At 47.1% G+C, this 26,971-nt stretch overlaps 1 protein-coding gene across 1 annotated transcript in view; it reads right to left on the bottom strand.

The window, feature by feature from the left end:
• Positions 1-25,515, bottom strand: part of micall2 (MICAL like 2) — a 75,719-nt gene extending 50,204 nt beyond the window's left edge. The window contains exons 1-2 of the mRNA XM_033040843.1: positions 25,038-25,515; positions 9,126-9,174 (exon numbers count right to left, since the gene is read on the bottom strand). Of these exons, the coding sequence (XP_032896734.1) occupies positions 9,126-9,174; positions 25,038-25,180 (192 nt within the window). The 5' untranslated portion in view covers positions 25,181-25,515. The remainder of the gene's footprint in view (positions 1-9,125; positions 9,175-25,037) is intronic.
• Positions 25,516-26,971: the final 1,456 nt, after the last annotated feature.

Raw genomic sequence — 26,971 nt, 5'->3', positions numbered from 1 at the left:
GCAGGTGGGACTGGTGTCACTATGACATGTTGGCTGGTGTGGGCAGGTTGAGCTGAAGGGCCTGTTTCCACACTATATCACTCTATGACTCTATACCGACCAAGTTGCATAACCGAGCTAGTCCATTTGCCTGGGCCCCTGGCCCATATCCCTCCAAACCTTTCCTCCCATAAACCTGTCCACGTGTCTTCCAAATAATACAGTTGTACCCAACATCATCATTTGCTCTGACATCTCCCTCCATACATGCACCACCCTCTGTGTGAGGAAGTTGTCACTTTTAAACTCTGCCCCTCACCTTAAACCTCTAGGTTTAGAATCCCCTACCCTGGGGAGTCAGTCATCCAAGTTATCTATCCCCCTTGTGATTTTAAATACCTCTATAAGGTCACCCCTCAGTCTCCTATGCTCCAAGGAATAAAGAACCAGCCTGTCTAACTTTTTCCTTCACCTCAAGCTCTTCAGGCATGTTAACATCATCAGGAGTCCTTTCCTACACCCGTTTGTGCCTAGTTGAAACAAGCTGGAACGGTTTCACTTTGTGTGGTCAAGGAGTAGCCCCAGCACTTAGAGTTTTCATACAGCTGAACAGTTCCCTTGGTTACTTCAGTTTAGTCCGCCACAATTTCCGTGGGCCTGAAGTCACCCATAAGGAAACCGGCTAAGGTTAGAAAATGTCTTGCTTTAAAAATGATCAGTGCTTTTACAGCAAAATAGTAGTTTCATAGACATAATGGCCAACGCAAGTTTTTTCATTCGATACTTATTGAATTAATTGAATTATCCAATCTAATGATTTCAACTTTGACCCATCTGTAGTTGTGGAATCTGAACTCATGTCCCTGGATTATTTACTTTCAATTTAGCCCACACCCTACAAACACTGTCTATCTACAGAGTGCAGAGAGTGTTTACTCAGAGAGTGGTAGCGGTGTGGAATGAGCTTCCAGTGGAAGTGGTGGAGGCAGGTTCGATGGTATCATTTAAAAATAAATTGGATAGGCATATGGATGAGAAGGGAATGGAGGGTTATGTTTGGTTGTTTGTCTTTTTGCACAAAAGTCCGCGAGCATTGCCACTTTCATTTCACTGCACATCTCGTATGTGTATGTGACAAATAAACTTGACTTGACTTGAATCTTGTAATGTAGCCAAAGGGAGTAGCTAGTCAAGTCGAGTTTACTGTCATATGCACAAGTACGATGAGGTACAGGTACAACTAAAATCTTGCATGCAGCAGCAGCATAAGCACATCTACTGGGACAATGCACTAAAAACATAAATTATACATTAATTACACACAAATTCTACAAAACAGTGAAAGGAAAAAGTTTGCAAAAAGTATTAATGCAAAACAGAATAAGAAACCAAGTCCATGATAGTTCAATAGACCATCTGTAATGTACCACGGCCAAGGTACGATTAGGGTTGTGCAGATTGGTTGAGGTATAAGGACTGGGAAAAGTTCAGAATTCAGCAATGCAGCACCAAGGCTTTGCTGAGGAAAGTGAAAGTAGAATGTGCGTGAGAAGCGCAAATACAGGTTGCGTCAGCTCCTCCAGATATGGAAAGGGAAAGATTAGATAAAGTTTAAAACAAAAGCAGAACATAATAGATACAGTCAGCAGGTCAGGAAGTACACGGCTTCAGACAATGCTTGAAGACCCTTTGCAAAATCAGTATGGACAAAATATGTCTGAGAAACGGTCCTCGACCTGAAACATTACCTCGGTTATCCCTCCACAGATACTAACCGACCTGCTGAACTTTTCCAGCATTTTGTGCATTTCTAACATCTACAGTATATTGTTTTTTTTATTTAGATAAAGTTAATGTGGGTCCCTGATAATGAGGTTGTCCTCTTCCAAAATTCCATGGATACAAGAATAGTTCCCTTGGTTGGAAGGAGGCAAAGCTAACACCACTATTTAAGAAAGGAGGCAGTGAGAAACAGACAATTATTAACTGGTTAGGTGAACTAACAACAGCGGAAGGAAAAATACTGGAATCCATTATTAAATAGGTTCTTAGAAAACAAGGGTAGGACTGGATGAAGTCAACAAAGATTTATCAAAAAAGAAATCAAGTTTGACAAAATTATAGAGTACTTTTGATTTTGTAATTAACAGGGTAGATAGGAAAAACAGTGGATATATTTGGCCCAACAAGGAGGTTATTAAACAAAATTACATTACATGTAATGGGTAAGGGGGATCACACATTGTCATGGATTCTGATTTGGTTAGCAGACAGCAGAGTGGGATTTAAAAAAAATCATGTTCAGGTTGCAAGGATTAATAATATAATGAAGTAGAGATCGTTGCTGGCTCCCCAGCTGCATACAATCTATAATCGATGATATGGATGGAGGAATCACGTGTGATATCTACAAGGCTGCTGTGGTGCCAGTTTAGGTTGTAAGGAGAAGACAGAGAGATAAACCTAGAAGTAGTGAGTGGGCATATCTATGGTAGATGTAATTCAAGCTGCACAACTAGATAAATAGAAAAGTGGATTTTTATACGTAGAGATTAACATGCGTTAGGGTGTTCAGAGGGACCTGGGTGTGAGTGAGTATGTTGGTGCAGCCAGCAGTTAGGAAGGCAAACAAAAGATAGACCTTTATTGCAAGAGACTTTGCATACAACTGTTGATGACCTGCTCCAATTCAAAATGCCCCTAGTTAGACCTACACCTGGGGTATTGTGTCCAGTTTTGTTCTCCCTACTTGAGGAAACATTTTTCAGTGACACTGGGAATGTTGCAAGTGTTCACCGGAGTAACTCCAGTGATGGAGTGTGGTTGTCAAATGACAAGAGATGAAGCAAACTGAGCTGTACTCTCTTTAGAAGAACTCAAACCCTTGTTGATCCGTACACCATTCTGAAGGGTCTTGACTACATAGTTGAGATCTGACCTTTGTCTAGTTTGGACAATCCCTTGGAACCAGGGGATCAGAGTCTCAGGATCAGGAGCCAGAGATCTTCAGCCTGTGGAAGGGAATCCTTGGAATTCTCTACCCAAGAGTGCTCTGGAGGCATGGTTTCGGAGTATAATGACAGAGATCAATAGAATTGTAGGTATAAAATGATAAAGGGGTTTGTGCAGGAAGGTGGCACTGAGGTAAAACATCAGTCATGATCTGACTGAAAAGCAACATAATATGAGGGACAAATAAATGCCTTATAGAGCAGTGAGTGGGTGGGCAGCTTAGTGTCAGGAATTGTCAGGCTGATGTTTGCAAATGAGCCTGTGCATTAGGCATTTGAAACATGTTAAACATCAACTCTTATCTTATTTGAGCAGTGTTTGTCCACAGGCAAGTCTGCGCAAATCACAAGACAAAAAACGAATAATTTGCACAGCAGCAGGCACATCATCTTGGCCCGTTTATCCGTCTGCACACCCAGCTGCTTGTTTTGAACAGGAACACGAGCATTTAGGCTTTAATGAAAGCAATCACTTACTCATATTCCCCCGAGGACTAAACGCAATGGTGAATGGGTTGAATGGTTTTTAAACTCCAGACTGACACCAAGTCAAGTTTTCTAAGCCAAATCTAAAGCAAACAAGACCAAGACACTAAATCAGATGCCAAGCAGGTTGGCCACAGAGGTATGTTTTAAGGAGCATAAAGGAGAAGTGGAGAGGTTGAGGGAGGGAACTGCGGACTTTAAGATCGAGGTAGCTGATTTGGGATGGTCAGGACCAAGCCCCAAGGAGATGTGGATGACCCACTTTGCAATCTACAGGTCATCCAAAACTCTTGTCCGAAATGCACAATCTCAGTAAGGGCATGTCCCACGAGCATGCGCCTCCATGCGGCAAGCGCAACCTAACGTGGTCGCTTGAGCCGTACGGCCTCGTGGGGCCGGTCCCACTTAGATCGCCGGAGCCGTATGGAGTTGTGCGGAGCCGGTCCCGACATCGCGCGGGGCTCTGAAAAACTGATCGTGTTCAAAAATTCCACGCGTCAACGGCCTGCTGGCCCACAGCCGCCTCGACGGGCGTGCGCAGCGTCTCTACGCCGTGCGTCACGCGCGAACTTCCCGCGGACTTCGCTCGAACTTCACGTCACTCACTCGACCTCCGCGATGCCCTCGCTTCCGGTTTGGTCGTGCTTGCCGCATGCAGGTCACATGCTCACATTCCAATCCACTTGCAAACTGGATTCGGTGCACGATAACAAACCTCAAATGTTTTGCACGGACCTTCAGCCTTGAGCCCAGTTCTGATGAAAGTTTGTCAACCTAAAACCGTTCTCTCTCTCCACCGACACTGCCTGACCAGCTACGTTTCCCCAGCATTTTCTGGTTTTACCTCAGATTTTCAGGGGGGGGAGAGAGGAGAGGGGGGGGGGAGAGAGGAGGGGGGGGGAGAGAGGAGAGGGGGGGGAGAGAGGAGAGGGGGGGGAGAGAGGAGAGGGGGGGGAGAGAGAGGAGAGGGGGTTGTGTGGGGGGATGAGAGCGAGAGGGCGGGTGAGGAGAGGAGAGGGGGTGGGGAAGAGAGGATGAGGGGGGGAGCGAGGAGTACGGGGGTGGACCGAGAGGAGAGGTGGGGGTAGAGGATAGGGGGGGTGGAGAGAGGATGAGGGGGGGATGAGGAGAGGGGGGGAAGCGAAGAGGAGAGGGGCGGCAGAGCGAGATGGAGATGGGGGAGAGCGAGAGTATGGGCCGGCGGGAGAGGAGAGAGGGGGCGGTGAGAGAGAGAGGCGAGAGGGGGGAGAGAGGAGGCGAGGGGGGAGAGACGGAGAGGGGGCGGAGAGAGAGGAGAAGGGTGGGGCCGAGAGGAGCCTCAAGAGGGGGTTGGAGAGAGGAGAGGGGGGGTGATTGAGAGGAGAGGGGGGGGAGAGAGCGAGAGGGGGAGAAGAGAGGAGAGGTGGGGAGAGGAGAGGGGGGGAGAGAGGAGAGGGGGGGAGAGAGGAGAGGGGGGGAGAGAGGAGAGGGGGGGAGCGAGGCGAGGGGGGCGAGAGGAGAGGGGGGGAGAGAGGAGAGGGGGGAGAGGAGAGGGGGAGGTGGAGAGAGGAGAGGAGAGGGGGGAGAGAGGAGAGGGGGGGAGAGAGGAGAGGGGGAGAGAGGAGAGGGGGGAGAGAGGAGAGGGGGCGGGAGAGGGGAGGGGGGGGCGAGGAGAGGGGGGGAGAGGGAGAGGGGGGAGAGAGGAGAGGCGGGGGAGAGGAGAGGGGGAGAGAGGAGAGGGGGGAGAGAGGAGGGGGGGGAGAGAGGAGGGGGGGAGAGGAGAGGGGGGGGAGAGAGAGGATAGAGGGGAGAGAGAGGATAGGGGGGGGAGAGAGGAGAGGGGGGGAGAGAGGAGGGGGGGGGACGAGGAGAAGGGGGGGAGAGAGGCGAAGGGGGGAGAGAGGAGAAGGGGGGGAGAGAGGAGAAGGGGGGGGAGAGAGGAGAAGGGGGGGAGGAGAGGAGAGGGGGGAGAGCGGAGGGGGGGAGAGAGGAGAGGGGGAGAGAGGAGAGGGGGGGATGAGAGGAGAGGGGGGGGAGAGGAGAGGGGAGAGAGGAGAGGGGGGGAGAGGAGAGGGGGGAGAGAGGAGGGGGGGAGAGGAGAGGGGGGGAGAGGAGAGGGGGGGGAGAGGAGAGGGGGGGGAGAGGAGAGGGGGGGGAGAGGAGAGGGGGGGAGAGGAGAGGGGGGGGAGAGGAGAGGGGGGAGAGGAGAGGGGGGAGAGGAGAGGGGGGGGGAGAGGAGAGGGGGGGGGAGAGGAGAGGGGGGAGAGAGAGAGAAGAGAGATAGGGAGGGATAGGGAGGGATAGGGAGGGATAGGGAGGGATAGGGAGGGATAGGGAGGGATAGGGAGGGATAGGGAGAGATAGGGAGAGAGAGAGAGAGAGTGCCTTTTTAATTCAACCCAAACAACCATTTGCAGGAAGTGCTTTTTTACTTCAAACTAACTATATTTTCATTTACAAACCAAATTAAGGGTACTCACAGTGCTGTAGACATTTGTTCAGTGTCATTCAGAGCTCAGAGTGACCGAGACTAATTGGCAGAGCTCCAGCTTGCAGAGACTAATTGAGGCACGCCACTTCCTGGTTTTATAGTCCCTTCCCCTGCCTCCAGCGGGGGCAGCAGAGAGAATGGGGAATTTTGTAAAAACATTAATATCTCTGTCATATTTCATCGACGGGAAAAATCCTCGGCGCACATACGGCGGAGGGGGGCTCTGAGCGAGGTGGCCAAAAATGACGGCCGTAGGTGGTGGCGTTCTCTCGGAAATCGCAGCACAGATCGCCAAAACCGGTCAAGAACAGAGTTTTAGTAATATAGATATAGATATATATATATATATATAGATATATATATATATAAATATATAGATATATAGATATAGATAGATATAGATAGATATAGATAGATAGATATATATATACACACACACTGAACTCTCTTGTTTATTATATTATTTACAGTGTACTATGTTTACATATTCTGTTGTGCTGCTGCATGTAAGAATTTCATTGTTCTATCTGGGACATATGACAATAAAACACTTTTGACTAGATTCCCTTATCGAGGCAGTGGCAGTGGACCAAAGGCACAAGCGACATTCACTGTAGCTCTGACAAAGGTCTGTCACTGCTTCTCATCCTTGCGGCAGTTGTAGCAAAGGTTAATCATACCACCCACTCTAACTGATCCCCCTTGGTTGTGTTGGATGGGAAGAAGTGGAACAGAGAGAGGAGGTGAAATCATACTCAAGATCTGAGTGCTGTGAGCACCCACAGTAATAATTACATCGAGAGTTAAGAAGCTATAATGTGTTTGCTGATCAGAGTGTGATATCTTTACTTTCAGTTCCAACAACTTGAGCTTTGATCTTTTCAATGAATATGTAATGTTGCTGCTGGCTGAATAGGTCGTTTACAACTCACGTTTTAGGAATTTCATGCATTTGGGATTTTTCCACTGACTTTTAAAAAGACCATGATTTTGGAAATTCCTTGCTCGTTGACACAAGATCTATTGCTGTTGCGTGTCGAACCTGTTTTATTTTGGGTTTTCAGTCACCAGACACTCCCAATTTATCACAGTTTGGGAGGAGTCATATGTGAAGGAGAGATGGACTAACACAAATAGATTTAGCAATTTAAAAAGTGTGCTCGAATCAACTCCCTTCCTCTGCATTCGGCTAGTAATTCACCTCAGTAGTAAACCCAGTTAACAAATGCTTGTACATCTTTGAACAATGTTCTATCTTGCATTCCAAATAGTTATGGGTTGGGCGGGGGTACGGTACAGGTCCACTAGCGATGGTGATAGAGGTTGGGGGACAGTGGGAGAAGCCTGCACTAGTGGGGGGGGGGGGGGTGACAGGTGGGGAATGATGGGATACACAGGCTCTAGAGGGGGGGGGGCAGGGGTTGGGGAGGGGGGGGAGCAATTTGCCTAAAATTGTATTTATTTTTCCAAATGCATCCCAAAATAGGCAATATCATGTTTGCCCCAAAGGCAAATGCACTGATTTTCCCATCTCTCAGACTTCTGGCCCTCAGAATCTTCACCTGTGCTGGAGCCAAGAAAGTCACCCTGCTATTATAGTCAGGAAGAGCGTACAGTAGGCCAGCTAGGTTCAAAGAGAGAAACAAAACAGACTGTAATCATTGGAGACACAAGAAACTGTAGATGCTGGAATCTTGAGTAAAACACAAAGTAATGAAGAACTGAACAGGTCAGGCAACCGCTGTGGAGGGAATGGACAGATGATGTTTTGCGTTGGGACTCCTGAAATAATTTAGTTACTACAGCAATAAAACTGAAAAGGGTCGGGAGTAAAGTTCAATAGGAATCAACACAGATGCATGGCACAGTGGAGGTGCAGGTGGAGCTGCCACCCCACAGCTACAATGAAACCGGCTTCGACCCTGACTTCAGGTACTGTCTGTGTGGAGGTTGCACATTTTCCTGGTGATTGTGTGGATTTCCCCCAGTGTTCTGGTTTTCAACCACATCGCATAGAGATGTAAGTTAACAGGATATTTGGCTATCATGGTGTATGCGAAGGGTAGAATCTGGGGGGTGGGGAGGGAGGGGGAGATGTTGATGGGACTGCGGGAGAACAGTTAACGGGGAAATGGGATTGCGGTGAAAAACGGCAGCTGGACAAACGGCCTTGTACGGAAACATGATGCATGGGATTACATGCAGGGATCAATGGTTGTAAAAAAAGCCTTTTCCCCCCCCCATAAGAGATAAATTCTCCTTGAATACAGTACAGTCACACTGATGAGGGAAACCTGTGTTTTACGAGCAGCCTTTAACATGCCAGGATTGGAATACGGGCAATGTGAGCCAAGAAATGAGAAAATAATAGACCCATGTCACCTTGAGCAGTCACCCAAACAGCGATAGGGGACAAACTACCAGCAAAACAATCCAAGGAACGCTACCAATAATCAGTTTGTGTAAATAATCATTTATAAACGGTATAAATAATCATTTGAAAAGGCACAGCACAATAAAGGATAACCCAGTCTGACTCTCTTGACATCTTCCCTGCGGGTTAGTTGATGAGGGGATTGCACATTAAGTTCATAACTTCATGAGACAAATGAGCAGAATTAGGCCATTCGGCCCATTGAGGCTACTCCGCCATTCAATCATAGCTGATCTATCTTTCCCTCTCAACCCCATTCTCCTGCCTTCTCCCGATAACTTTTGACGCCTTTACTAATCACGAACCTTTCATCCTCTGCTTTAAAAATACCAAATTAATTGGCCCTGCAAAGCCGTCGGTGTCAACGGATTCCACAGATTCCCCACCCTCTGGCTAATAAAACACCTCCTCATCTCCATTCTAAAGGTAGGTCCTTTTCCCCCACACCCAAGATGTCGCCAAAGTCGGGCGACTCTGTGTGTGTGTGTGTGTGTGTGTGTGCTGGACCCCGACAGTGGATCTGCTACCATTCATTACAATCGGTCCACTTTTAAAAACTGTTATAATTCTGACAAAAGAACAGAAACATTAACTGAGTCTCTCTCTCTCTCCCCAGTTGCCTCCTGGCCGTTTTACGGTTTTTATTCCTTTCCTTCAGATTTACACCATCAACATTATTTTGCTTTGACACTGAGGGAAGTTTAACCTGAAAATCTCTCCCTCTCAAACATAGTGTGCCACTTACCAATTTATTGTTCTCATAAACATCGTCCTTCTTAAGCGATTTGAAATCTCTGCAATTGAAACAGAGTAGGGGTCAGTATCAAGAGTGTAGCTTCATACAGAATGTGCTTTTATATATTATCCCCAAGTCCCTTCATCAAACCCGCATACGCTTGGTTAAAAGAGTGGCTTTTAATGAGCAACTTTATGAGAGAACCAAGTGTGGAGTCTTGGTTCGGGGCCTGGCTGGCTGCAAGGACAATCACCAACCATGGAGTGGTGAAGGTCAGCAGTGGCCACCGGGAATGGGAGATACAACAGAGATCTGGGTGCATCACAGTGTTGGAACAGGTTAATGTGACGATGGGAAGATCTGAAAACGAGGATCAGAATTTTAAAATAGGAGATGATACTGAACCTGCCCAAGTCAATGGATACAAGGATGATTGGCAAATAGGTCAGAAGGAGCTGAATCTTGAGAACAGTGGATGATATCCAAACTGATCAAGACACACGGCCAGTTATTTATACCGTAGATGTGGAAGATCCGAGGTGCTGCATGAGCAATCTGAACAAGCCGTAACAATAGTCATAGTATCACAGAGTCAATACAGCAGGAAAACAGAGCCTTGGGCCCCAATTTGCCCATGCTAACCAAAATGCCCCGTCTACACTAGTCCTGCCTGCCCACGTTTAGAAAATATAACTTAAATGTAAATTCTACACCTTGGAGTAAACTCACCACAACCAATAAACAGGGTACAACATTCTTAACCCTTCACCCAAAAAGAACAGCACAGTCTCACTGTGGGTAATGGCACTGTACTCAGTTTACCTACATCCCAGAATGTATAGCAAAGATTTTTTACACTGGAGAGGACCTTATTCATGACAATTCCATACATCTACACTGCACTGTACTGCAAACGTTGGGAATGAGAGAATCAGAGGCAGAGTTGAGGGCCAGTGTGATTCATCACATCAACCCTGTGAATCTCCTCAGAGGCAAAATTGCACTGGTTAGGATTTAGCTTCCTTCCTTAAGGTGCAGAATGGATCACGGCATCATAGAGACACAAGGCAATCTGCTAACTATAGGGCGTTTATCACAATCAAATGACAGAGAACTATTAACCAGCAAGCCCAAAGCAAACCACAGAATAAGTCAAGGTGCAGTGGTTGTACAATGGACAGAATTCAATAGCAGGATATGTCACCTAATCCATGACGTATTGCAAGCAGACATTTATAGCAAGTTCATTGTTTTAAGCCGCAACTTCACTGCAGCACTGACATGATCACTGCTTCTCCTGTCAGTACAATGGGAAACACACAACAGGACTATTCACAGGAACCCAGCCCTTTTAAGCGATGTTTGGAGAAAATTCATTGTTATTTTCTCTAGTGAGGTGGGCATAACATGTCCACCACATGCCTTATGAAACACAGCAGGGGGTGGAGTATGAGGAGACCCCGGCAGGTAGTTGGTTTGTGTCACCCTGCCTCGTTTTGGCAGCCTCAGTCCGTGTCTGATGAGGACACACGTGCCAATTTGGCTTCCTCGGTTTGCCTCTCGAGTCAGAAAGATATTAATTCAAGCCTCATTCCAGCACCAGAAATCAGGTCTATACTGATTGCACAGGCTTGGGATGAGTCATGACTCCATTAACGCTGAGTTATGGAGTACGGTTCAGCTCACGTAATATGATCTGTGTGCTGAGAAAATCGGGCTGGTCTGAAACGAATAGATAAAGGGATATTGTAAAGATATGGGGCTCTGAAAATTATTGATAAAGGACCTAAAAGGTTCACATAAACAATTTGATCTCAATGTAAGATACACAAGAGAAGAATGGGAAACAGTGGGAATTTGATTGTAGATCTAGAAGTTGAAGAAAAAGAAAAAAGGATCAAGACCAGGGGCAGCACAGTGGCAACAATAACTTACTTTGCCCAGCTTTGCCTTGCATTCAATGCCTTGACTTGTCTTGCCTTCATTGTTTTCCATTGCTTTCAATGTCTTGCTTTGAAAGTCTTGCATTCAATTCATTGCCTTGTCTTCAATGCCTTGACTAAAATGCCTTGCCATGCCTTGCCTCTGTCCATGTGGATTTTGTACATTCTCCCTGTGACCACGTGGGTTTCCTCCGTGTGCTCCGGTTTCTTCCTACATCTCAAAGACGCGCAGGTTTGTAGGTTAATTGACTTCTGTAAATCGATCCAAGTGTGAAACTGAGATGACATGGAACTAGTGTGCAGGTGACCAATGGTCAGTGTGGACTCGGTGGGCCGAGGGTCCAGTTTCCTCACTGTATCTCTAAAAGTTCAAAAAAGCTAAAAAGGAACAAGACTAAAGAGAATAGAATAGAATGCAATTTATTGTCATTCAAACCTAGGTTTGAACGAAATATAATTTCTACAGTTTTTTACATTACAAAACAATCCAAGACCCACACTTAACACAGTTTACATAAACATCCATCACAGTGAGTCTCCAACATCTCCTCACTGTGATGGAAGGCAAAGTCTTTATCTCTTCCCTTTGTTCCTTCTCCCGTGGTCCAGCAGTCCAACTGCAGTGTCGAGGCGAACTGGGGCTCCGATGTTAAAGCCCCCGGCGGGCGATGGTAAGTCCTGAGGCCGTTTAAGCCACGCCGGGCGATGTTAGGCCCCGGCTCCATGTCCTTAAACCCACGATTCCAGCGGGAGAAGTCGCCGTTGCGGAGCTCGGAAAAGCGGTCTCCCACCAGGGACCTGCGAGCTCCCGATGTTCCCGTCCACCGGGTCTGCGGCCGGTGCCTCCGAACTCCAAAAGTCGGGTCGCAGCCGCACGCCACCACAGCTCTTCCCGCTCCGAAGTCGGCCAGCTCCGCGATGTCAGTTCCGCAGGCTCTGCAACTGGAGCCCTCAGGTTAGTCCCGGCCGGAGGTCGCCGCCGGCTCCACGATGTTAGGCCCAACGACATCCGAGACCCGACAGGGAATAGTCGGGTCTCCGCACAGGGAAGAGATTTAAAACGGTTTCCCCCACAGCCTCCCCACCACCCCCCACATATACACAGCTAAAAAAAATAATAAAAACTAACTCAAGACATACATTTAACAAGACAAAAATAAAAAAAGACAGACGACTGTAGTCGAGCCGCTGCCGTTAGGCGCCACCACTGTACAGAGAGAGAATGAAGGAGAATTAAAGGAATGAAGGAGAGAATCCAGAAATGGATTCTGTCAACATCACCTGAACCTCCAAGATCAAAACAAACAGGACATGCAGAGTTTCAAAGATCAAATAGAATTCAAAATCCTTTAAAACCGAGATGAGAAGAACTTTTTTCACACAGAGAGTGGTGAATCTCTGGAACTCTCTGCCACAGAGGGTAGTCGAGGCCAGTTCATTGGCTATATTTAAGAGGGAGTTAGATGTGGCCCTTGTGGCTAACGGGATCAGAGGGTATGGAGAGAAGGCAGGTACAGGATACTGAGTTGGATGATCAGCCATGATCATATTGAATGGCGGTGCAGGCTCGAAGGGCCGAATGGCCTACTCCTGCACCTAATTTCTATGTTTCTATGTTTCTAAAATCTGGTAAATTAGCTAGGAATGTAATTAAACTGATTCCATTCCTCCTTTTATCTTTTATATAAAAGACCATCAACATAGTTTGAACCATTCAGTACGTGTGACCAGTCAAAAAGAATCCTTTAATGAACCACACAGCTCTCTGTGCTCCCTGTACTCTGCACTCTACAACTTCAGACCTCAAAGTTACTGCCCAATTGAACATTAAATCGGGGGGGTTAAGCCACAACTGTTCATGTCTCAGAACCCCTCTTGCCACTGCAGCCAGGAATTTCAATTTTGGGAAATGATATCGTTTGAAAACTCCCCAGCAGCATCTCACAAACTGCTTCACATGACTGGGAAGGATAGAGAGGAGGGAGTGATCTAGTGAGAAGAGATTTCATTGTTAGAGGAACAGACAAGAGATTCTATGGCCACAAACAAAATACCAGGTAGTTGCTTTCTCGTTGCCAGGGCTAAGAATGTCTCTGAGCCGGTGCAGAAAATTCTCAAGGGGAAGGGTGGATCAACCAGAGGTCATTGTACATAACAGTATCAATGACAAAAGGCAATAAAATGGATGATGTTAGGGCAGATGGATGTGTGGCTGAGGTGTGGTGAAGGGTCAGTGGTTTCAAGCCTTTGCACAAAGGGGATCTCTTGTGGGGCAGAGGTGACCTATTTGGGAGGGTTTAAGTTAGTCTGGCTGGGTGGTGGGACTCAGTATCGAGGCAGATATGAAGTTTAAGGTCAATACAGGTTAAACTTCAGGAGACAGGACTGTAGAACATAGCAGGGAGGAAGGGGAGACCAGGTTTAATCTGCATTCATTTCAATGCAATATGCCGAACAGTTAAGACAGTTATGGAATATGATATTGTTCAAGAAGGAACTGCAGATGCTGGAAAATCGAAGGTAGACAAAATTGCTGGAGAAACTCAACGGGTACGGCAGCATCTATGGAGCGAATGAAATCGGGTCTGAAGAAGGGTTTCGGCCCGAAATGTTGTCTATTTCCTTCGCTCCATAGATGCTGCCGTACCCGCTGAGTTTCTCCAGCAATTTTGTCTACCTATGGAATATGATAATTGTGCTCAGGGCAGTTTTCTAATGCATTAATAGGGATGGATACAAACTCAACCTCCTCTTGGGAAATAGGAGAGGCCAGATGACGGAAGTGGCAGTAGGAAAGCACCTTGGGACCAGCGAACATCATATTATTGATTTTTAAATCATTATGGAAAAGGATAGGACTGTGTAGCTCTGACAGTGAGCGGCTCACATTGCAAACAGTGCACAGTCAGGGACACGGATGCCTAATCACGAGGTTTGCAAAACCTGAAATGTGGACATCGCAGACCCTCCGCAGTGAGCGGCAGGAGAGGGTGGATGGGGTTGGATTGTTTTCTCTGGAACGTTGCAGGACGTGGAGAGATCTGATAGAAGTATATAACATTATAAGCGGCATAGACAGGGTGGACAGTCAGAACCTTTTTTCCCCAGGATGGAAAAAAACCCAATTACTACAAAGCATAGCTTTAAGGTGAGTGGGGTCACATTTCAAGATGTGCGAGGCAAGTTTTTTTTTTAAACACATAGGACGGCGAGTGCCTGATGTATGTATGCTGCCAGGCATGGTGGTTGAGGCAGATACAATTGTAGTTTGGGTAGGCATGTGGATATGCAAGGAATAGAGGGATATGGATTATGTGCAGGTAGATATGAGATGGTCTTGGCATCATGTTCAGCATAGACATTGTGGGCCAAAGGGCCTGTTCTTGTGCTATACTGTTCTATGTTCTATGGGACAGTCCGAGAGCAGGAGGGTGGAGTTCGGTGTGGGAGTTGGAGTAGAGCAGCCCATGAGTGGGAGTTAGGGGCCAGTCCATGATGGGAGTGGAAGAGTCAGACAGAGAGTGGGAATGAGAGGTAGGATGGAGCGGCATTGGGTTCAATGTGGGAGATGACCCTTTCACAGCTTGGTAAATGGTTTCATTATTTACACTGATGGCACTACAGGAATTCAGCTGATACATGGGATTTTATGGACTTGGTTTACAATTGCAGTGCAGTAGATTGGCAGGAACATAGTTCGCCCACACAGACCACGTTGCCACAACGGAGCATGCTAACAGTGGAATGCACTGGACCTGGGACAGAACCTGTCTCCCTACCAACAAGCTGTGACAGATACTGCTCCTCAGGGGCTGACTAGAGGAGATGCCAAAGGAGGGAATAGAGAGCTAGGGCCAACCCCGGGCAGGTCAAAGGCCACAGCAGCAGGAGGAGTGAGGCCCAAAGATCACAGGGAGGATGGGAGCTGCAGCAACAGAGCACATGGGATCCATCACAATCTTGCCTCAGCCCACCTTCTGCCAAATCTGTGTCCCGCTGCCTAACTATACATAGATACATACATAGACAATAGGTGCAGGAGTAGGCCATTCAGCTCTTCGAGCCAGCACCGCCATTCAATGTGATCACGGCTAATCATCCACAATCAGTACCCCGTTCCTGCCTTTTCCCCATATCCCTTTATTCCGCTAGCCGTAAGAGCTCTATCTAACTCTCTTTTGAATGCATCCAGTGAATCGGCCTCCACTGCCTTGTGAGGCAGAGAATTCCACAAATTCACATCTCTCTGTGTGAAAAGGTTTTTCCTCATCTCAGTTCTAAATGGCCTACCCCTTATCCTTAAACTGTGGCCCCTGGCTCTGTACTCCCCAAAATGGGGAACATGGTTCCTGCATCTAGCGTATCCAATCCCTTAATAATTTTTTATGTTTCTATAAGATTCCCTCTCATTCTTCTAAATTCCAGTGAATACAAGCCCAGTCTCTCTATTCTTTCAGCATATGACAGTCCCACCATCCCGGGAATTGACCTCATGAACCTACGCTGCACTCCCTCAATAGCAAGAATATCCTTCCTCAAATTATGAGACCAAAACTGCACACAATACTTCAGGTGTGGTCTCACCGGGGCCCTGTACAACTGCAGAAGGACCTATTTGCTCCTATACTCCTCTTCTCATTATGAAGGCCAACATGTCATTAGCTTTCTTCACTGCCTGCTGTACCTGCATGCTTACTTTCAGTGACTGATGTACAAGAACACCCAGGTCTCGTTGTACTTCCCCTTTATCCAACCTGACACCATTCAGATAATAATCTGCCTTCCTGTTGTTGCCACCAAAGTGGATAACCTCACATTCATCCACATAATACTGCATCTGGCATGCATCTGCCAACTCACCCAACCTGCCCAAGTCACCCTGCATCCTCACAGCAACCTCTTCACAGTTCACACTGCAACCCAGCTTTGTGTCATCTGTAAATGTACTAATCTTACTGTGAATTCTTCATCTAAATTATTCATGTATATTGTAAATAGCTGCATTTGTGTCTCCACCATGTTTTAGAATTTCACTAGGGGATACCCTCCTTCCCTGCCAGTTTTAAACATGGCTCCAAGAACAAAGTTATTTTCACAAAAGCAAACTACTACTATCTAGAGTGCATATAAAATGCTGGCCTGATCCCCATTGACAAGACCCTGCTGATAGACAGCCCCTCAGTGGGCGAGGCTGCATTTGGAGTATTGTGTTCAATTCTGATCACGCTGCGATAGAAGGGATGTCATTAAACTGGAAAGAGCAGAGAAGATTTATGAGGATGTTGCCAGGTCTCAACAGACTGAGTTATAGGAAAGGATTTGGTAGGTAAGACTATATTCTTTGGAGTGCAGGTGACTGAGGGACGATCTTATAGAGGTGTACAAAATCATGAGGGGAATAGATAAGGTAAATGCACAGAGGTAGGGAAACCAAGAACCAGTGGTGAGGCGAGATTTAATATGAACCTGAGGGACAACTTTTTCCACTCAGAGAGTTGTGGGTATATGGAACAATCTGCTAGAGGAGGTAGTTGAGGGAGGTACTTTAATAGCATTTAAAAGACACTTAGACAGGTACATACTGTAGATAGGAAATGTTTATAGGGATATGTATCAAACACTGGTAAATGTAACTGGGGTATCTTGGTTAGCATGGTTGAGTTGGGCCAAAGGGTCTATTTCCATGCAGTATGGCTCCAATCACACGAGTGAGACTAAAACTACTTTAGCTGGTTAGGCCACAGACACCCAAATGCCATGCCCCTCATCCCACCATTTTGTAAAGGCAACCAGACTCTGGCATAAGGACCAGACGAAATGTGTAGGAAGGAACTGCAGATGCTGGTTTAAACCGGAGATAGACACAAAATGCTGGAGTAATGCTGCTTGTCCCGTTGAGTTACCCCAGCACTTCGTGTCTATCTCTGGCAATGGACAATGTGGTTATTTTATTTTATTTTTTGTTGTTTGCATGAATATTATGTTTGAGGATGTGGAAGTGAGTTTGCTAATGATCAACAATGTCCCTTGGAGATAAGGAAGAGTCCTCCGTTCACTTCCCAGTGAGGGTGGGTAAAGGGAGGGCCAAGAGGATGGACACATCATGAGACCAATAGACGGTGCAGAGCTGGTGAGGGGTGGGGCATTACCAGAGGGAGTGGAGAGGGAGATTTCCAGGAATAGACATGGTGGGAACAAAGGGCCTGATTATGTGCTGTACAACTCTCCATAGCTGATCGCCCTTGCCATCCTACAGTGGAGAAGGGGTCACCTCAGTCTAATGGAGCTGGCAGTTCCATAAACCAATACACTTAACCACAAGGTGACCGACTAAAAATAGATGGGCTGGTCTGTCACCTTGGTGTCTGTTTCAGCGTGGGATCTGACTGTGTACACGAGCCAAGCTTGTCGAAAGCAATCACAGCAGGTCAGAATTCCCCCTTCAGATATGTTTATCCTATTTTCCCTATTCTTCCGCTTTCTGTACACTGGAGGCTTCAAACTAAATATATTTGCACCACCGTGAATAAGCAAACAATGATGAAAAAGATACAAAGGCTTATTCAAACTTTGCATTGTTGTACTTTGTTACACAGCTACAATCAGCAAACCCTGGCCACTCCACACAGTGGTTAATGTGCCCATAGCAACGCTCGATTGAAAGGAGTCAGATTTAGAGTTTCAGAATTACCCTTCAATGCAGAGCATAGAATTTTTTTTAACTTGAACTGGTGACTGGGTCTCTCTTCATGGATACTGCACGACCCAAGTATTTCATAGCGCTTGGTATTTTTAACCTCCTGTTTCTAGCCTCTGCTTTTTGAGTTCTCCTGAAGCCTTGACAATTGTTCAGCCCACAACTGTGATCATATAACAAACACATTGTCATTTCTGACATCTGTATTTCCTGCAACACTGACGATACTTCAAAACAGAACCTAATTGAAAAGCGTTTTGGATTATCCTGGACTTTTGCTAGACATTGGAAACCCCCATTCTTTCCAAGTCATAGCATGGATGAGATGGGCCAAATGGCCTCCTCCTATGTTATACATTTTCCATCAGTCTCTGTCTATATTTTTTACAAATGATCTTTCATGCAACAATTGCAAAAATGCAAGTGTGCTCCAAGTAAACAGAGACTCGGAAAGTTCCTTTACTTCCCCACAGGAACAGAACCACACAAACTCAGGGAATGTGGGGAATGAGGAATTTTAATTGCAGCCCACGGTTTGCACATGGGATGAAGACCAGTTCAAAGCAATCCGCCTCCATCTGGGAATTTAAAAACTGGGTGGGAAGAATTAAATAGACACGCTGTTGCTTCTGACAGCTTGAGAATTGTCCAGCTCGGGATAAAACTTTCCATTGTCACAACAGTGACGGCAGCACAGGCTCTCCCATCCACTCACCCAGGAATAAGAGGCTTCTCAGCCCTTCAGTTCTGTCCTGTCTGACAGTGCTGTGGCTTCACTTCCCTTATGTATCTTTGCACACTCACAATGCCAGTCTTGACAGTGTGACACTAGCATGCGGGTGGCACAGACATTTATTTCTCATCCTTAACTGCTAACAAACCAAGTAGGTTGAAGGATCAGTCATAGAAACATAGAAAATAGGTGCAGGAGGAGGCCATTCGGCCCTTCGAGCCAGCACCGCCATTCATTGTGATCATGGCTGATCGTCCCCTATCACATTAGCTGGTCATCCATGTGGGATTTGAAATCATGTCACTGGGTCAATAATCCACAGATGTAATCTCCACACGACCCATAATCCAGCAATTTACAGCTGGCTCCTGACATTGGTTCAGTTATTCGTTTATTATTTAGTATTGGTGCACAGAGAAACTGTGACAACTATGTTTTACCTTTAAGAAGAAACTGCAGATGCTGGAAAAACAAAGGTAGACAAAAAAGCTGGAGAAACTCATCAGGTGAGGCAGCATCTATGGAGCGAAGGAAATAGGCGACGTTTCGGGTCGAGACCCTTCTTCAGACCGGTCTGAAGCAGGGTCTCGACCCAAAACGTTGCCAATTCCTTCGCTCCATAGATGCTGCTTCACCTGCTGAGTTTCTCCAGCATTTTTGTCTCCCACTAAGTTACTCCAGCATTTTGTATCCATCTTTGAAGAGAAAGATGAAGGGGAAAAAATGGCCAGTGATGCCACAAGCAGTAACAGAAGCTAAAGCCTTCTGAATCCATGCCGTTCACCAAACACATACGTCCACTAATCCTGCTCCAATCTCAATTTATTCCCTCAACATTGCCATCAACTCCACTAAGATTCTATCCCTCACCTTGGCAATTTAAAGTGGCCGATTAAGCCATCAACGCAGCATCTTTGTAAGGTGGGAGGAAACCAGTGCACAAAGTGGAAAGATACATGGTCGAAGGGAGAACGTGCAAACCCCACACAGGCAGCATCAGAGGTCAGGCACCCCTCTTCCCATCAGTCGCAGCAAAGCGGCACAGCAAGCAGAGCCGCTGTCGAACTGCGCCAGAGACCTCGGGTGCTGTCTGTGTGGAGTTAGCACGTCCTCCCTGTGACGGTGTGGGTTTCCTCCAGGTGCTCCGGTTTCCACCCACATCCCAGATATATCCAGGTTGGGAAAGTTAATTGGCCACTGAAAATGGTGAATAGTGGAATCCGGAGGAAGATGGCGGGAATGTGGGGGAAGAATAAAACATGGAAATAGTGTAGAATTATTGTAAATTGCTGCTTGATGGTTGGCGCAGAATCAGTGCGCAGAAAGGTTTGTTCCTGTGCTGGTTCTCTCAAAGATTCCATGAAAAGTGACTTCTGATTTATCTATAGGTCACTTGCATTTAGGGGTGGCGGAGGCTGAGGTATTGGTGGCGAAGGGGAAACCAACGCTTTGTCTGCAGATGCTGCCTAACTAATTGAGCGCTTCCAACATCTGTTTTTAGTTCACATTTATTGCTTTGGGAAGCTGCCCATTTTGGATATGATCAGGTCTCCAAACCACTCCCGCAGTGTTTCAGTGTTGATCTGCCGTGAGTGAAACAGGATGGGGGGGGGGGGAAATCATAGTGAGAATAATGGAGCAGCACGGTGAAAGGAAGGGATAAGACAGACAAGCAGCGACTGAGGCAGAGATGGTCCCTGAAGCAATCAGGATTGATACCTCCAGCAGGTTTGGTCAATGGGTCAAATAACAACACTGATGCTATTTGATCAAGTGTTCATGCAGGTCAGTAAAGGGAGGAGATGATAGTGAATGAGTTGGGATAGTGAAAGCAGAGCACTGGACAAAAGACATGGACATGTATATATCCTTGTAAATGACCATGTACATGGCCCATGTTCCTCTAAACTGGACAGATTTGGAGGAACATGGGCCAAAATGCAGGCAAGTGGGACATGCTGGTCGGTGTGGGCAAGTTGAGCTGAAGGGCCTGTTTCCACGCTGTTTGATTCTATAAAAGCAACACTATGGCAGACATGCTTCCTATACCACAACACAAATATACGGAGAATAGAATCCTATCCAGGCCAGAGATGATATATTACATCAGCAATGTCACATCATTGGCATTGTCCTCTGTGTTGCCCACACTAACTGGTTGTTCCGACCTACTTGGTTCCTCTCCTTCCAGTATATTGCGCGTGCTTGGATTTCCTTTCCAAGATTTCTATTCATATCCCAATTCAAGTGATCCCATACAATGGGTTGGACTACAGTCAATTCATATCACTCAAGATCCTGCCGCTGTCAGGAGTTGGCTCCACTTCAGTGTGAGAAAGGCCAGATTTAGATTACTGCCCAACAGCCGGATCTGATCAAAAGTCTCTCGTGCTCTTAATCTTAAATTGATCATCTTAAATAATCTGTTTGTTATTGGAGGACAGGGAAAGAGCAGAGTTCTTGAGAGCAGCTGTCAAACCAATCCCTGCTCCATCACTGTGCTGGCACCCAGTCCCAGGAGGTGGGAGGCTGAGATTCTAATCCCACTCCAGGTACCTAGACAGGCATGCCATCAATGAAACTCACCACTCTCGGGGATGCCATGGTTATTTTAGTTTCGAGATACAGTGCTGAAACAGGCCCTTCGTCCCACCGAGACCACACCGACCAATGATCCCCCGCACATTAACACTATCCTACACACACTAGGGACAATTTACATTTATACCAAGCCAATTAATCAACAAACCTGTACGTCTTTGGAGTGTGGGAGGAAACCGAAGATCTTGGAGAAACCCCACGCGGTCACGAGGAGAACATACACACTCCGTATAGACAGCACCCGTAGTGGGGATCGAACTGGGGTCTACGGAGCTGTAAGGCAGCAACTCTACCGCTGAGCCACCGTGCAGAGGAAATGTTAAATTGAAGAAGGACAAAGAGATTCTTCCTGGTATTCTGGTCAACATTTATGTTGAAAATGGGAAATTTTTATTTTATGCCATTTTACAGAGACTATGGTTTTGGGAGTTGCTTGTTAAGGAAAGTCAGTCAGAGTTTGATCTCCAGTTGAACTTTGCTAAATAAACATCAGTAAACCAGATCATAATAGCTTTATCACTTTAGTATTTGCAGGACTGTTGTATGCAAATTGACTGCAGCATTTCTTGCACTACAACACTGAGCACACTTTAAGAACGTCAGGAAGTCAGAAACTCAGTTACCCTCTCCACAGATGCTGCCTGACCTGCTGAATCTTTCCTGCATTCTCAGTTTTCAAAAGTTCCGTTTTAAAGAAATGAATGTGGTGGGCGTTGGGACAAGCAGCTGCAGCTGCAGAGTTCAGCAGGAAATCAAACACTGGGCGATCTCCTCAACCTAGTGTCACCTGGAACACAATTTTTGTAAAAAGCTGTTTTTAAACCCTTTCCCCACTTGAAAATAACTGCACTCAAGTCGCGAACCAAGAGAATCCTAACAGAACCAGTTCCATATTTGTTCAGTCTCCCCTGGGCACCAATAAAGATATGCTCCCATTAACAAGAGGCACAGGAGTGCAGATACAGGAAACTGTGGAAAAAAAAAGGAAAGTTGCTGGAGGAACTCAGTATGGAGGAAGGTACACAAAAAAAGCTGGAGAAACTCAGCGGGTGCAGCAGCATCTATTGAGCGAAGGAAATAGGCAACGTTTCGGGCCGAAACGTTGCCTATTTCCTTCGCTCCATAGATGCTGCTGCACCCGCTGAGTTTCTCCAGCTTTTTTGTGTACCTTCGATTTTCCAGCATCTGCAGTTCCTTCTTAAAAACTCAGTATGGAGGGAAATGGGCAGAGGACAGACAGGTCAGTGTGGGAATTGAAGGCCAGTTCCACAGGGAACAACAATTTTTCAAGGAATAGATATACGTTATCCATCCGGCCCGAAACGTCACCCCATCCTTTTCTCCTGTGTTGCTGCATTCTGTGTCTATCTTCAGTGTAAACCAGCATCTGTAGTTCCTTCCTACAGATATACGTCAGCACCGACCTGTCTCGTGGCTGTTTCTCTCGTGGGTATTCCAAGCAGAAGCAACTCCTTAAAAGAAAGTTTAAATTCTGTGACGCCCTTCAAGTTCCTTTCAGGGGACATCTCATGCCACACGAGTCAATCGGATACTTCCCAAGTGTATACACTACTGTGATGTAGGGAGGATGGTGGCTAATTTGTGTTTAATGAGCTCCCTGAAAAACGTCTGATAACAACCAGATGTCAGTTTTATTAATGTCAGGTGAGGAATAACATTGGCCAGTATATGGGGAAAGAACTCACTGCTCTGCTTACTAATAGTATCAAAGATAGACACAAGAAGCTGGAGTAACTCAGCGGGTCAGACAGGAAACTCGGGAGAAAAGGAATTGAGACGGCGAGATCCTTCTTCAGACTGAGACTCAGGGAAAAGGGGAATTAAAGATATAGACTGTGATATAGACTGCTATTGAACAAATGAATGAATGATAAAGTAACGATGATAATGTAAACAGGCAGTGGCGGACTGGCCAGGGTGTCAGCTTGCCCGATGGCAAGTGGGCCCATGATGAAGTGGGCCCCCTTTGTCTCCTGGCAACCAATATTTTTAACCCAGTCCGCCACTGGAAACAGGCCATTGTTAGTTGTGGATTAGGTGAATACGACACAGACATTGAGACTCAACAAGACATCTTTGAAGCTAGTACGACTTGGGTATGGGAGGGATGGAGAGTGAGGGAAAGTAAGGGTTACTTGAAGTTAGAGAAATAAGAGGCCAAATAGTATCATACAGATTTTACATCAGTAGGGCCTCATGTTAATGCCACATCTGAAATAGGGCACATCCTTACACAGCCACACTCCCTCTGCACTTCACTGGAGTCTCATTCTAGATCCTAGAGTCCACTCTGTATTCCAGGGTGATCTTTTCAGGCTGATCTATTTGTACCTCCAATCCACTGATCAGCCCAAGCCCCATCGCTCCAGCTTCTCCTCATGCCCAAATACTATCCATTCAGCCTTGGATATTTCAGCATCCACAGTGGAACACAAACACAAGGGCTGCTGTGCCCAACTTCCCAAGCTATTTAATCCAAACTCCAGCTCTTTCACTGTCAACCCCCCCCCCCCCACCCCCACCCCACCCAAGCCTACACGTTCGTTCCCAGTCTTGGAGACGTGGCTGCAGATGCTGGAATCCTGAGCAACAAAAAAATCCAAATTGGTGGGGAGACTCAGTGAATCGGGCAGCATCATTGGAGGGAAAAGGACAGACGACGTTTCGGGTCAGGATCCTTCTTCAATCGTTATAAGAAGGAATTGCAGATGCTGGTTTACACCAAAGATAGACGCAAAGTGCTGGAGTAACTCAGCAGGTCAGGCAACTTCTCTGGCGAACATCGAGTTGACACCCTTCTTCGGGAGGGGGGGAGAGAGGGAGAGAGAGCTGGAAAAGCGTAGACAGACTTGCCTGCCCGCCCCGTATTCCCATTGTCTGACGGTCCCGGCCGAGCGGAACATTGACAATGACCCGGCTACTGAGAGTAGTGTGAGATTCTGGTGGGTACAAAGGCAGCTTTCACGCCTGCCTGTGAAACACTGACTCTGCCTGGCTACTTGTTTCACGCTCGCATTTGAGAGATGTTAAGGGGGGGGGGGGGGGGGGGGGGGAGAGAAGTGGAGATTTGATTAATTCAGACGAAAGAATGCAGCGTTGTTAAATGCCTATTTTCCAGCTATTACCCAATCTCGGAAACTTCCGCAGCCGAGCCTCGGGGGAAATTCGTGCAGCTGTTCGTCATTAGCCACACAACTGGCGCAAATATCATTCTTTCAAAAAAGAAATTCTGTACTGTATCAGGAACATCTGGCGCTGTAGGACCGGTAGCGAGCACCGCAGATCAAACACACGGTAGCCAATATGTAGACGTATCTTCACATGGCCAGAGTGGCCGCCCCGTCAAAGCCCATTAGCATCAGGTGGGACAGAAATACCGAGTCTACACTCACAGACAAATTCAATCCTCCACTCCCCAGGACGCTCCCCTGCAGCTCTCCAAAGTCAACAGCGCACATTGGTCCCTAAATAACGTCGCCTGGGGAGTTTGGACTCAGTAAACTGAGCCGGCATTTGACCCGAGGTGTAATTGCAACAACACAGAACCGGTTACTGGTTATATTGGGTGTGTAGGAAGGAAGTGAAAGACGCTGGTTTTAAACCTAAGAGAGACACAAAAAGCTGGAATGAATGGGTGACGTTTCGGGTCTGAAGAAGGGTTTCGACCCATAACCTCGCCTATTCCTTTTCTCCAGAGATGTTGCCTGGCCCGCTGAGTTACTCCAGCTTTTTGTGTCTTTCCCCGGTTATACAGGGATCGGACTCGGGCAGTTTTCCACTCGCGAACAAGCGGCGACTTGCTCTCTCATCCCACCCACCCAACAACAGACACACATAGACGCAGCAGCAAATGACCCTCTCACCCCCTCTCTCTCCCACTCTGCAGCCGCGACAGAGACGGGTTGGTTAGTTAGTTCCTGACTCACATGAGGTCCGGTCTGAAGTGGTGCAGGATGGCACAAAAGGCCAGCCCGTCCCGCCAGGACGTGGTCATGTTGGTGATCTCCACATTACAGTAGCCCTCGCACTGCCTCTTACACCACTGCTGCAAGGCTTTGATCGCGGCCATGGGAAGTCCAAGGGCGAGAGAGCATCGGCATCAAACAACCAGGAAATCCAGAAGCGAATAGAGGGAAAGCAAGCCAGCGAGTGCGTGAGAGAGAGAGAAAGAGGGGAGGAGACTGGCGAGAGGGAGGGAATGAAACACTTGGAAACACTGAGGCAGAAGAGCTCAGCTTAAGGAACTCCGCCGAGACGGTTGTATCCGAACAAACAGCAGCGGAGCCGCACGGATACTTGGAGACAAGTTTCAGGAACAGACAGGAGGGTGAAAGAGAGAGTGAGAGAGAGAGTCCGCCCGGATGCTGGGAGATAAATTACTAGGGGAATGGCGCGGAGTGGTCATTGAGTGAGTGATATACACATGACCACACGCAGCGGGTGACAACTCCAGTATCTGGACAACCCCGCCACACACGTATAGTATTAGGCAGAAAAGGTCAATGATCCCGTCCTAAAATAACCCCAACTCTCTCCACCCCTGGATAACTACAGGCCCACCCACCCCGAGGTATCCAGCCCCTCCCACGCTATTGTGGCCCAGCCCACCCCGCTTTGTTCATTAGCACACATTGCATAATTCTGGACAAGGATATTCTGTCAACCACATTCATCAGGTTCACTCGTCAGTTCCCACCCAAACCATCCCTTTCCCAGGTACAGGTCATGTAACCACAGGAGATGTAAGAACTGGCCATATACCTCTTCTCTCGCTTCCACCGAAGGACCCCGGCAGTACTTCCAAGTAAGACAGCGGTTCGCATATACCCCCTCCAATCTGATGTACTGCAATTGTTGCTCCCGACTGGCCTCCATTACCTTGGTGAGATCAAGGGTAGGCTTGGCAAACACTTGCACTCGGTCTGAAGAAGGGTTTCGGCCCGAAACGTTGCTTATTTCCTTCGCTCCATAGATGCTGCTGCACCCGCTGAGTTTCTCCAGCATTTTTGTGTACCTTCGATTTTCCAGCATCTGCAGTTCCTTCTTAAACACTTGCACTCGGTCCGTCGAGGCCACATGGACCTCCTAGGTGCTCACCATTTTAAATCCCCTTCCCATTCCCTGACCAATCTTGTGTGGGAAGGAACTGCAGATGCTGGTTTAAACCGAAGATAGACATAAAACGCTGGAGTAACTCAGCAGGACAGGCAAAATCTCTGGAGAGACGGAATGGGTGACGTTTCGAGTCCAGTCTAAAGAAGGATCTCAACCCAAAACGTCACTCATTCTTTCTCTCCAGAGATGCTGCTGCCTGACCCGCTGAGTTACTCCAGCATTTTGTGTCCCATACCAATCTGTCCTTGGCCTCCTCCACTGCCAACGTGAGGGCACATGTAAACTGGAGGAACAGCACCGCTTGGGTAGCATACAACCTAATGACACTACATTGAATTCTCCAATGTTAGGTAACTAACTGTGATGTCTATGTAAATGCCAGTGCCCCTTTAATATAAAGGACTGTGCCTCGTGATCGAGAGCTGGTGACCTTGGAGAAGTGTCCGTGGGTGGGGCAGAATATATCATACTTACGTGTTTTCCTTCTGCTTGTGCTAGTCACAACAGCGCCTTACGTGGTCTCAAACATTACACTAACCAACAATACCGCTTTGCTCTTCCCTTATCCCCTTCCACCTACATCCCTTCCTCTGGCATTTAGCATTTCTACTCCCCTTATCTCTTTCCCTCACAGCCTTTTGTCCTCTTCCCGTGTCTGGCCTTTGTCCAGTCATCTGCTGATCATAGGACCCTCAACTGTATTCACCTGCCACTTGTTCCGCTCTCACCTCTTCCAGCTTTCTCT

This window comes from Amblyraja radiata, chromosome 22, assembly GCF_010909765.2.
Source record: "Amblyraja radiata isolate CabotCenter1 chromosome 22, sAmbRad1.1.pri, whole genome shotgun sequence".
Classification (NCBI taxonomy): Eukaryota; Metazoa; Chordata; class Chondrichthyes; order Rajiformes; family Rajidae; genus Amblyraja; species Amblyraja radiata.
This window is presented reverse-complemented; position numbering and strand designations above follow the sequence as displayed.